General features: G+C 36.1%; 2 protein-coding genes across 3 annotated transcripts in view; both read left to right on the forward strand.

Annotated features, from left to right (window-relative positions):
- The window catches only part of LOC105451270 (valacyclovir hydrolase), a 6,548-nt gene extending 3,238 nt beyond the window's left edge, over window positions 1-3,310 (forward strand). The window contains exons 1-6 of one of the 2 annotated variants that reach the window (XM_011691648.1): window positions 66-594; window positions 796-971; window positions 1,124-1,214; window positions 1,915-2,235; window positions 2,618-2,873; window positions 3,070-3,310. In XM_011691648.1, coding sequence (XP_011689950.1) covers window positions 861-971; window positions 1,124-1,214; window positions 1,915-2,235; window positions 2,618-2,873; window positions 3,070-3,160 — 870 coding nt within the window. In that variant the 5' untranslated portion in view covers window positions 66-594; window positions 796-860 and the 3' untranslated portion in view covers window positions 3,161-3,310. Of the gene's footprint in view, window positions 1-65; window positions 595-795; window positions 972-1,123; window positions 1,215-1,914; window positions 2,236-2,617; window positions 2,874-3,069 lie in introns of those variants that run through there. The other variant, XM_011691639.1, reaches the window with a different exon arrangement.
- Window positions 3,311-4,602: 1,292 nt separating this feature from the next.
- Window positions 4,603-13,429, forward strand: LOC105451333 (cytosolic carboxypeptidase-like protein 5). Its single transcript, XM_011691703.1, is given in 11 exon segments — window positions 4,603-5,890; window positions 6,297-6,589; window positions 6,692-7,030; window positions 7,113-7,384; window positions 7,480-7,633; window positions 7,772-7,865; window positions 7,989-8,298; window positions 8,380-8,587; window positions 9,038-9,199; window positions 11,447-12,064; window positions 12,067-13,429. Coding segments are annotated over 11 exon segments (2,622 nt in total). The 5' UTR covers window positions 4,603-5,775; the 3' UTR covers window positions 12,124-13,429.
- Window positions 13,430-13,598: the final 169 nt, after the last annotated feature.

A 13,598-nucleotide genomic window follows, 5' to 3' on the forward strand; every position in this document is an offset into this window, starting at 1 on the left:
TAACGCAAAGATAGCGCGAACGCGTCAACAGACTTGAAAAAAAATCCAAGGTAATGTATAAATATCTTTTCACTAATTTCTGTTATATTACAGAGTGCATATTTTCGAGAAGGGCGCACATAATCTCCACTTAAGATACTCTGAAGAGTTTAATAATTTGGTTACGGATTTCCTTGTTAGCCAATCGAAAATGTGATAGTTTATTGTAATATATGTACCATAAAGTCAATATGATGTATTATATATAATGGTGGTGTTCTATTATATCACGTATTATTTTGTATGTACATTATTTTGTACAAGGTTTTGTAATAAATTGATATTAATATATGCACTCTTTATTAATAGTCATTTTATTTATGCAAGGTCGTCAGTTTTAGATTCGATGGTTCAAGGATGGAATTATGACCTCGCGAACGCGACCCAGTGATACGTACGTCAATGCATTATATTATCAATATGTATTATAGTAAAAAACACATCGTGCGCAATTTTACATTGAAGAACTGATGTAATGATCCGATGCGCGCTGCTGTACGTACAGTCATGGACACAGCCGTGGACACATCGGTTGCGACACTTTCTTTTTTATAGGTTTCAAAACGCACTAATATTTTGCAAATGCGGACCACGATTGATGTTATACTGTCTCTAGACAGTATCTAAAGATAGTAACATCGTGGTTCGCATTTGCAAAATATTATTAGTTATCTATAAAGTATATATTATGTATATTAAATACAAATTAGAAACCTATAAAAAAGTATCGCAACCGATGTGTCCACGGCTGTACAGTATACACCACGATCCAGTCGCAGATTTCAATCGGTCGTAAACATAACATATTCGACATACGCAAGATGTATACTCGTTTCGCAAGTGCGTTATGTAAAATTGTAAAGTTCAGCGGCAGCCGTGCCGCGCGAACTCGGCAGTTATCAACTATAACGAGTGGAGCCCGTGAGATAGAGGTGAGTATATCAGATGTAAACAATGTAAAAAAATGGAAATGTAGACCACTTTAGAAGTACGTCACCACTTGCTCGTTTTTCATATCGATCTGCCATTTTCATGGACCATCTCTCGCTTTTCCCGTTAAACAGAATACATTACCTGTTGGCAGGAACGGAAGATCAAAGTGGACGACACGGAAATTAATTATGCCAAGGTCGGCACAGGTGACCATTCAGTGTTGCTGCTGCCTGGGGCCATGGGTAAATATTATGTAATGTGTTTTTACGTATTGAAAGATATAGATAAATTTTGCGCTTTATCGGCATTTGCTGCCATTTATCGGACCGCAACCGGACTCTGGATATGGTGTTTATACTGTTCGATGAAAAGCAAGATTGCTTCCATCTCGTTATGATTTTGATGATTTAAAAATAAAAAGGATATCGAATTTTTTAATGTAAATTTCTACCATTAGATAATTGTAATCGCCACTTTTACCGTTCTTTGTTGCAATGTAATTACTTTTTTTTGTTGTTAATATTCAATTATTCATTAATTTGTAACGATTCTAATGAAACTGCAATTCACATTGGCTAAATTGCATTAAGCAAAATCTGTTAATTAAGCAAATCTTTTTAATAGGTTTTATGACATCTGAAATTTTCTTTTCCTAGCACAAATAGCGTTTATGTTAATTTAGTAAAATTTTGATTAAATTAATATAAATATTAAAGATAATTATTATTAGCGTAATTAATATAGATACTATTTTCACTTGAAAAAAAAATTCTAGATGTCCGAAAACTATGCTGGCAGAACCCAAGCCTATGCAGACGCAATTCACCCATCTGCCGATCAATATTCTACTCGAATTTGCTGACGAATTGCTAGCGTGCTGTCAAATATTTATGTTTACCGCGACGAGTGGCAATTGATATTCAGCAAAATGGGATGTTTCAGGGACAATATGGACCGATTTTCGGCCGCAGATGGAGAATCTGAATGCGGACAAGCTAACCATAGTGGCATGGGATCCGCCCGGTTACGGTAAATCGCGGCCACCCGACAGAACGTTCCCGGACGATTTCTTTCAGCGCGACGCTGTGTACGCCCGCAATCTGATGAGGACCCTCGGCTACTCGAAATTCTCACTGATCGGCTGGAGCGACGGCGGCATCACGTCGCTTCTACTTGCCTCGACGTATCCCGACGACGTCCACAAGATGGTTGTCTTCGGCGCGAACGCCTACATACACCCGGACGAGACGAAGATATATGAAAGTATGACTTCACTCCTGCGCGGTGTTGTAGAGCCAAAAGAGTTTTTTCTAACAATGCAACTTGTCGAAATTTCGTTTCAAAAAGTATCGGGATCTGAAAGAAATTGTGTCTGTAAATTTATTGGAATTCGCGTAAATTGTAAGTTTCTAAATATTTTTAAAGTAGAGAGCTAATCTTTACAATTGCAGCCCATGCAGAAATACAATTTTTATACGAGAAATTATTTATTTAGTAATTCAAAATAAGTAATTAATTTGCCTTTCAATATTAAATTTCTATAAGAGAAGGAACGATATATTCGTTATCGCGTTATCGAAAACGCATTGAATATTTCATTTCTTTCATTCTTTTACGCGTAACACCTGAAATGATTACTGTCCAGGTGTCAGAGACATCAACAAGTGGTCAGAGAAAATGAGGACGCCTATGATACAGGTCTACGGTGAGGATTATTTCAGAAAGACGTGGTCAAATTGGATAGACGCTGTCCTAAGATTGTACGAAAAGCAGAACGGCGACCTGTGCAAACAGGTTTTATCGAAGATAAAGTGTCCGACTTTAATCATTCATGGAGCAAGAGACGCGATGGTCTTGCCGGAACATCCGACGTATCTAAAGCAAAATATCGCTGATTCGAGGTTTGTATTTTTAAGTGTACAAGGCGCGTTCAGGGAGCATTACTCAGCATTATTCAGCACTGTTACGTTATACTTCCATCGTTCGTTAAATTTAAAAAGAGAATAACGCAAAGATAGCGCGAACGCGTCAACAGACTTGAAAAAAAATCCAAGGTAATGTATAAATATCATTTCACTAATTTCTATTATATTACAGAGTGCATATTTTCGAGAAGGGCGCACATAATCTCCACTTAAGATACTCTGAAGAGTTTAATAAATTGGTTACGGATTTCCTTGTTAACTAAATGAAAATGTAATAGTTTATTGTAATATATGTACCATAAAGTCAATATAATGTATATAATGGTGGTGGTGTTCTATTATACGTCACGTATTATTTTGTATGTACATTATTTTGTACAAGGTTTTGTAATAAATTGATATTAATATATGCACTCTTTGTTAATATAATGATTTTATTTATGCAAGGTCGTCAGTTTTAGATTTGGTGATTCAAGGATGGAATTAACATATATCTTGTGTAAATTATATTAAATCGAAAAATGGGAATTAATGATAAGAATTCAAAAAGCCGTTTATTAAATCAGGTGATTTAGCCATTGATCGTTATTTCACGAATCTATATATTCAATTTGTTCTCAGCGAAATAAAAAAATAATATATAATATTGCGCATCAATAATGATCTACCTCTATTTCAATCATTTTTTTCCTTATAGATCGATTCATTATCTAATCAATGAAGTAATTATCGAACAGACAAGTATTTTGAACAGATCGAAATCTGCGTTGCGACAAAATGCGCCGATTAAGTATGCGACATTCTTGAGAAATAACAAAGTCACGTTTTATCAGTGTGATAAAAATTCAAGAGAGATGGTATAGAAATGGTGTATATAAATCACAGACATGCCCGCTGACGTGCAGTAGAATATTTCCTTATAGAAATCCAATTTAATATTGCACTTAATTATTTTAGATATTAAAAGCACAATATTAATATTGTGCTTTTGATATTATATAAAAACGTAATTTTTGAATTATTATCATAAATGAGTTAAATAAAGATTATCAATCATCAAAAGTAAATTATTATAATTAATTTCGTTAAAAAAATCGTCAAAATCGTCATACTTAAAAAAGAGATTAGAAGAGGTTAAAAAATCATTGTCACAAAAAAGGTGATTTTTTTAAGGGTTGTGAAACAAAAAGGAAACAAAAATGATTTGATTATATGATAAGAATAAATTCCTTTTGCCGTTATATATATATATTCGATATATTAGTCAACTTTTTGTCAAATTAAAAAATAGCTTTACCTTATTTCCGAAAAACTTAACCTTTTGAATTGTGTCACAAGCCCAAATGTGCCATGTATAAATGATATCGATTGTTTTGAGTGTTTTGACGGTGACGGTCGCTGCTTTTAACTCGGGAAGGGTAGTTTCGTGTAACAACCCCCTTAATTGTCATAATTCGCCACTATTACATGCAATGTATATGCCCATCAGCCCATGTAAACATGCTTCTATATTATGAATTATGAAATATGAATTATCTATTAAGCATGCATGCAGTGTTACGCCATGTTACCCTACGAGATGAAACGATAATGTAGGAAACGGAATTAAAAATGTCGGTAATTATCGACATTTGATAAGGACGTTTTCTTGCGCAGACAGTTTGAGATTTTCACTTATTTAGAGAATCCCAAAATTCTCAAAAGAGAAATTAGTGAAGCGAAGGTTAGCGACTGTCACTAGAAAAACTCGCTACACAAGATTTTATATTTATTTTCGAGTCCTTCCTGTACTATATATAAATAAATAAAGTGCTTTCGGTGCTTTCGGACAGGTTCTCGAGTCTACACAATTCAGTTTGAGAAGCGACTGCGACTTGATCGTTTTTACACGGCGTTTAAAATCGAGATTTAATAAAAATCATAGCCAGGATCGAAATTGCATGCTGAGACACGCAAAACAAACGTGGGCTGCCGATCGCGATGTGGTGTTGACGGCATCTCGGAACAAAATACTGACATAGTGCACCGGTGATGTTGATCGCAGGTGACAGATCCAAATAACTCGGCTACCCAATTGAAACATATATCGCAAAATCTGTGCACCCGCATACGCAGCGGCAGCTCGCACGGATCGGATCGGATTGTGTACATACGTGCGACGTCGGGATTACGCCCTCGTCGATCAAATTGATCCACGCGAGAATAAAACGATCGATAAGCAGAGCGCGAGCACGTCATCGCACCACCGCCTAGTGCAGTGAACTGCAGCTGCATTAAGACTATATATATATATTTTTATTCATTCATTCGTGACAGGGTGAACTGGATGAACCTGGTAATCGGAAATTCATTAGCGCCTGTCCAGACAATGCTTGCATAATTATATTCATGAAGAAAATTATCCAATCGCATTTCTATAGACACATATGTAAAACATGCAATCGAGTAATTTTCTTTATGCACATGGCTATGTATAAGTTTGTCCGGGTATATCCTCGAGGAAGAGAAACCTGCACTTGACGACGGTGCCCGAGGATGAGAGTGATCTTCTCGTTGCCACTGTCACCGCGGCTGCGTTACCGCATTGAGGATTGCGGGGGCCTTTGCGCACGACATCCGTGTGCGTGTGTGTATGCGTGTGTGGCGTAAATAGAGATCATATGATCGCCCGAGGGAGTCGTCGGATCGAGCTGTTTCGCCCCGTTTCGGGAACGAGTGGGATGCCGTCGCCAACGGACGGGCGCGATCGTGTCTGAGGAAGCGCGTCTGATTGTCCGATTGATTTGCGTTTGCACACATGAACGAACGATTCCTCGTCGTCGACGTCTGTCCCCGCGACCTCCGATTCCGCAGTAGACGCGTAACTGTCTGACGCGTCATGGCGAGCACGGCCGAGAACATAGCCTGCGGCGGCTTCGTGTTTTTCAACAACTTCGACTCGGCTAATCTGGCCAGGGTGGAACCAGTGAGGATACCGGAATCCTTCGAGAAAGGTAACTGTCGGCCCTGTCGCGGGAACATCTTGCGAATTTAGATTTTGTGTATCATTTTGTGTATTAGTGACAATTGTCAATTTGATAATTTTTTATTCTTGCTTTCGGCTAGTGAAGAGTTATTTTCATATTATTTGTCATTAAAATTATTTGTATTATATTAACATATTTCTAATATTCTGTACAAAAAAATTAAAAGCTCAAACGATTAGCGGAGCTAAAATGACACCATTGGCAGCTCCAGCGTTAATACAAGTGTTATTGAACCAGAGAATTATTTTTCTGCCCCCAATTGATTAAATTGACCATTCTTACCTTGCGTGCGAATCTAAACTCATTGTATTGCAGTATGATTGCTAATGTACTTCTTATGTAACGACACAACATTGGGTTTTACTATTTTTAGATGTTTATGAGACTGAAAGCAAGTCGACGAATAGCTCGAATTCCAAAGACACATTGGATTACGAGTTCAATCTGTGGACGAAGCACGATTGTCACGGCACGCAATTCCAGAACAACAATAGAACCTGGTTTTACTTTGGTGTCAAGTCTAGTCGGCCGAGCGTCTCGGTCAAATTCAACATAGTCAATTTGAATAAGCAAGTCAAGATGTTCAGCCAAGGGATGTGTCCGGTCTTCAAGATTGTGCCGGGTCACCTGCACTGGGAGCGGATTCGCGAAAGACCTACATACACTGTAATTGCAGCATGCATAGTTGATAGGAATTTAAGAATATAGCAAAAAGAATATACATAAATGTATGTGACGGATATACAGCAGTACTATTTAATTTTGCAGCTTGATCAGAGAGGGAACGACTTTACCTTATCGTTCCTCTATTACACTCCGGAAAATTCGAAAGCCATCACTTACTTTGCTTTTACGTATCCATTCTCGTATACAGATCTACAGAATTATTTGAGTAGGATCGACGTGAGAATGGAAAAGAGGAGTGTAATATGTAGGGATGACATCTATTATCATAGGGAGTGTGCAATAAAATCTCTGGAGGATCGTAGATTAGATATATTAACAATAAGTTCTTATCATAACATATCGATGGAGAGAGAAGACAGACTGAGCAATTTGTTCCCTGAGAAAAGCGAGGAAAGGCCTTACAAATTTCATGACAAGAAGGTACTTTTGCTAACAAAATCATAACATAAAATGGATTCTTATCTTTAAAAGAGAAAAATATATATATGTATATTGTATTTAGGTGATTTTTATTAGCGCCAGAGTCCATCCAGGTGAAACGCCATCTAGCTTCGTTCTGAACGGTTTCCTCAACTTTTTGCTAAATCGAGAAGATCAGATTGCTATACATTTACGTCGCCTGTATGTGTTCAAATTGATACCGATGCTCAACCCAGACGGTGTTGCCAAGGGTCATTATCGGATGGACACTAAAGGGGTGAATCTGAACCGAGTTTATCTGAATCCTTCTGAAGTAGATCATCCCACGATATATGCCGCAAGAAACTTAATAAAGTAAGCACCTATATTTCTAATTAAATAATTTCACCTGCTTTATAATATGCATATATGCACAGCCAAATTTACGTACATACATACTTTTCTTGTAGATATTATCACAATTCTTATCAACTACCGAGCGAACTAACTGACGACCTGTCGAACATAAACTTACAAATTATGGACAGCAATGTAAGCATTATAAATTCGACCGCTTCGATAGCAAACGCTGTACGTGACACAACTACAAGACTTTTGCAACAAGTATGACAAAGGCTTACAGAATTTCTTCTAACAACATTTGTATTCCAAATTATACGAAGAGTTTTAAGGATTAAATGTTGATGTATTCAGCGTTGCATCAAACTGTGATAATATTTTAATGTCATTACTTTTTAATAGGTAACATTTATGTCGTTGGATGAGAAGAACAGGTGTGCTCTCGATAGTAGTGAGAAACATTTATTGACGTTAGATTTGGACAATGCAGCTATTGGTATTTATATTTATATAAAACTTTAGTAATATTTAATATAAACCTCTCAGTTATATTTTACATAAAACCTCGATAATATATCTCATAATTTCTAATCTATAATTTGCTCTTCATGTTTCATAGATGAAAGCGAAGGTCTATCTAAGGAAGGTGATAAAAGTGAAAACGTCACAGAGGTCAGAACGAGTGATAAACAAGCATATACAGCAGTTGGTATGGATGAGATACCAAAATCCTCGGATAATTCTGGATTATATCTGTATATTGATCTTCACGGTCATGCCTCGAAGAAGGGCGTTTTCATGTATGGAAATCACTTTACTGACTCAGAGGACACTATCGCATGCATGCTGCTACCAAAGTTGATGTCTATTAACAATCCACACTTTCATTTCACATCGTGCAATTTCGCGGAACGAAATATGTACATCATGTAAGTACGCCAACAGAAGTTATATATTCAATTTCGTATTATTCAATTTCGGGATGCCTTAAAAGACATATGCTTTTATAGAGACAAACGAGACGGCATGTCCAGAGAAGGTTCAGGGCGCGTGGCAGTGTACAAGATGACTGGTCTGTTGCGCAGCTATACTCTGGAATGCAACTACAACTCCGGCCGTTTGGTGAATATGATCCCCGCCAGAATTCGCGACGGGGTGAATAAAACTATGAATCACGTGTTCGTTCCTCCGAAATATACGCCAGCAGTGTTTGAAGCGGTAAATATATAAATTATCTTCTCTCTCTCTCTTCAATTTTTTATGTAGCAATATATATATAAAAGATTGGAGAGAAAAAGAATGCCTGGTAATTTTTTAAAAAACAATTTTAAAATTAATAATAGATAAATTAAAGAAATGAAGATTGCTAATAAGATATATAAGTGCAAAGATTTTATATTGATTTATTTTAAATATGAATTTTTAAACATTGGGGAAAAGAGGCTTCAACGCAGGTAACACGGCAATTTTAAGATAGGACACAAGTGCACTTACAATCACATTATCTAATTTATGCAGCATCTTTTTGAAAGATAGTGAATTGTTGAATGAACGAAAACTGTTAATATCATATACAAATGACTGTACATAATTAATTATATCTATTTCTTTTATATATATATATATATAATTATTGCTAATATTATATATGTTATTGATAATATATAGGTTGGAGCAGCATTAGGACCTTCCATTCTCGATCTCAATGGGAACAATCCCAACAGCCGATTGCCAAATAGCCAGTATCGCTCTTTAAGGGGAGTAAAATCTCATTTGAATTTAACGTACGTGAGCAATCTCTCTGCATCACCCGGCAAGTCAGTGCGTAAGGTAAATTTCGATGTAAATAGTGGGAGTGACATTTGTAATACTGACATAAGGCAGTGTATGTTGTCATAATCATTTATTCTGTTCGGCGACTAATTTCATACGCTGTTTGACATTAACACCGCAACCCATTAGTGCCTAATCCAACATAAATTCATTTTATGCATAACTAGGAAAGTGGGAGAGAGATTTTGTATATTTACAAATCAAATTTATGCGAATATCAAATTATATTTCAATTTTGGAATTTATACGGGGATTTAGTTTTTTTTATAAAATATGTAATTGAAATATTTTGCGACAATAACGATATTATATGTTCTATAAGAAAAAATATTGTAAACTCTTTTTACATAATTTTTCTTAATTGGGTCTTCCATATATAACTTGATATATTTGTAGACAAGACAATAATATTTCGTATACTTCTTTAGATAAAGTTACACATTGAGATGTGTTTCCAATTATATATTACTTTCGCAGAACGAGATAATGTAAAATTTAATGTTTATACATATATATAATTTGAATTGTATACACATGGTAAAACGTTTTTATATTTTCATTATATAAATGGCTTATTTAATATTTATACACAGTATATGCCATGCTTGGTAATTTTTTAAAGAACAAATTTAAAATTAATAATAGGTAAATTAAAGAAATAAAGATTTCTAATAAGATATATAAGTGCAAATATTTTGTATTATCTTGATTTATTTTATATTGTGGCTAACTCAGTGAAGTGTTCATTAATCTATATACATTAACGCTTCTATATGGTTGTATTTGATATTTAATAATACTTGTTTGTAAATAATCCATTTTTATGCACTATATTTTTCACAATGTACGCAAGTGCACTTACAATCACATTATCTAATTTATGCAGCATTTTTTTGAAAGATAGTGAATTGTTGAATGAACGAAAACTGTTAATATTATACAGATGGCTGTACATAATTAATTATATCTATTTCTTTAGCGAAGGGCACGACGTGGAGATATAAGTGGTTAAACCGTTATATCTCTGGATGATGTGAGATGTGGGCAGTTTGTTAATTCAAACTTAAATGTTACTCATTTGAACAATATATATATATATATAGAAGTTTACAAAAGTTTATCTCGTAAATTAAAAATTATTTGGAGTATATGACTGTTATTTTCCGGAAAATTTCATTATTAATATACATCGAACGATAATGTAAACATATTTACAAATTTATCGATGTTGAAGATTATTATATATATATGAAGGATGTAATATGTGTGCAACCTTAATTAATGCTCCATTAGACGAAGTAGATATTCACAAACAAGTCAAACAATGAATTCTGATCTCGGCAACAAACTCGAAACAAATCGCCCCAAAGTTCAGCTCGTACAGTATTACATTATACGCATACATGTATAGAAAATCTCTTCTTAATATGTATTGCACACGAGCTTGCATACCCAACTGTATTAATAAATGTCACAATTTTTTAGCGACCACATTTATTTATCTTACTTTTATTTGAAACATCCCGGACATCTCCTGACCAATCAATCCCGACGAATGCGAGAGATAATTTAGCATGAATCGTGTCTGCAAGCAAGTGAAAATTAGGCAATCGAGTGTTGCGTGTAGTAGAGCGCAGAGAGAAATCGACTCCGCAGTCGAGACTCGTCGTCCGCAAGTTCTGATCGTCAGCGAAACATGTAGATGAGCAATCCTGTACGCAAAAATGTATGTTCACAGCACGCTAGCATGCGTAACATCAACGAGTATTTTCGCTAAAATATCGAATATATTTATAAAAATATATAATTAATCCCCACTGACGTATACGTATTTGTATCATCGGCAAAATGGCTTTAGTTGCGTTAAGCAATCCGTTACGTTTGCTTATTTTCTAATTTTATCAGAAGTTTTTATGTATGTTAGATGCGCTTCGTCTTTTTAAAAAGTGTATGATATACGTGCCACATTATTATATTATATTCGATGTGCTTAGCCGCGAGGGGGTAAGTCATAATTTGCATACAATTATATATAATAATCGTTATATATAAACGCTTTCAGCAATAGTAATCAATCTCTGAGTAAAATCAATCTCTCTCTCTCTCTCTCACACACACACACATACACACACACGCACACCCACCCATACACACACTTTATTTTTGTGTTACCATCGAGAGTGGCTGTTTCTGTGTATCTTCTAAATCTACAGTCTACAATTGAGTGTCTTTCCACATTTGCAGGACAACGAAGACACCGTCGCGCGGAGCAGCGGTATCCTGAAGGAATTGGAAACGAGACTGAACGACGCGGTGACAGGAGCGAGGAACGCGATAAGGAGCGAGGGTAGCCTGGTGAAGAAGTGTATCCTTCGCCGCGGCGCCTCTTTTTACACGGCGGTGAAGCGGATCAAGAACAGCAAGAAACCCCGGCAGACGCTGACGCGTCGCGCGTTGAAAAATCACTGCGCCAATAATGTGGAGAACAGCGCGATAATCTGCGCGATCAAGTCCGAGACGGAGGCGAAGCCGTTCCTGAAGGCGATCGATCGCTATCGATCGAGCAGATCCAACGCCGGGTCGGCGACGGTCAGCGACACTCTCGAACCGCGTTTAAGCGCGAGTAACAACAAGAAGTCAACGGCGACGAAGACGCGCGTTCCCTCCGAGGAGACGGCTGCGGTGAGGCAGGGCGCGAAGAGGCTGAAGGTCATCTCGTTCACGAGGACGTTCAAGCCCCTGCCCGAGGTCGGCGAATCGTCCGGCGCCGCGGGGGAAACCGGCGCGAAAGTGTCCCCGAAGGTAACGCGTACTTGCGGCAAGCAGAGCGTTAAGGGTGCGCACGACAGGGCCGGGATTGCCAGACACGTAAAGCCGAATGGGTCTTCCAGGCTGAAAGAAGTAAAAAAGACTGCCGTTAAGGAGAGTCCTGTCCTTAACGAGAGCGTGAAGCAAAATCTTAAATAAGCTCAGCTAGAATTACGAAAAAACTATCGAATTACTAACTCGAGAGACGCCGCAGGAGGTCAATGTTGATAAAGAGAGATATTTTGCATATTGCAGTATACAGGATGTTCGATAACAAGTAGGGAAAAATTTAAGAGACGATTCCAGATGATAGAAGACGGAAATCAAGAATGACAATAGAAAATTGGATGCTTCGTTTTGTAATTAAAAATGTTGAAATATTCACGTGCTTTAGGCGCTCGTATATAATACAGGACAGAATGCGCCTAAAGCACGTGAATATTTAAACATTTATAATTAAAAGGTAAAGCTTTAAGATCGCAATTTATTTGTTGTAACTTGTAACTTGTTAATTGTTCTTTATTTTTATCTTATTTTATCATCGTCACTTTAATTTTCTTCCGCCTGTCGTCGGACACTCTGCGTACAGGATGTCAGGTAAATTATACAATCAATAAGAAGGATAGAAAATAGATAAAAAAGGATTTACGTGGCAAATTTTATACATCCTGCGTATAATATGCGAAATGTTTAATCTCTTACTTGTATTTGTATTATTTGGTCGTACAATGGTGATAATATGTGATATATACCGTGTGCATTCTGTCATCGTATACACTGATTTCTGATTTTTCACCAAGTGATAAATTTTGCCCCTTCGATCGAAGGCGAAAATATTAAGTCATAAAGTTAATGTATATATTAAATTATGTTACTACACATACATTATATATATATTATGACATATTAGATGCGTGTAAAATAACGCGTTTACTTTTCGATATACCAATATATTATTTATTATTTATACACATATAGAACTTTGATCCTTGCGATCGACTTGCGTCGACCTTTGAAAGCAGTACTCGTTTCAAAAATTTGTTTTTAACTTAAATTATTGTATTTTAAAGAGCATATTTTACGGGAAAATTGTTAAGCAAATGAGGTTATTTTTCATAAGAAGTTTTGTAGTTAGAGGTTTTTTTTTTTAATGGAGAGGAAGTTAGAAGTTTCTTTTTAAAAGGAAATATATTTTTGTTTAATCTTACGTTTGTTGAATAACAGTTTCGAAGATAATTGCGTAGAAAGGTAACATGTACTAGATTAGTATTCCGTGTTATGTGACTATATATGAATGTTATGTTTTCCTGTGTCTCGATCATCTCACATAATGCTTCGCATACATTATACTAAATAGAAGCTGTTATATTATTTACGTGCAAAAATTTATTGGCGAAAATAAAAGATAATATATACATACCAAGATAAATCTGCGCTTTACTTTGACGATGCGTTTTCGCAATTTATAAATTGCAATATCGTAGCAATTAAATTATTAATAGCAATGCGAGAGGCTGTCTAATAAAAAAGGTGAATTTTAAGAGAAATAAATTCCAGGCAGATTATCGTTGCAACTGTCATCCCGACG

Source organism: Wasmannia auropunctata, unplaced genomic scaffold, assembly GCF_000956235.1.
Source record: "Wasmannia auropunctata unplaced genomic scaffold, wasmannia.A_1.0 LD336106.1, whole genome shotgun sequence".
Taxonomy (NCBI): Eukaryota; Metazoa; Arthropoda; class Insecta; order Hymenoptera; family Formicidae; genus Wasmannia; species Wasmannia auropunctata.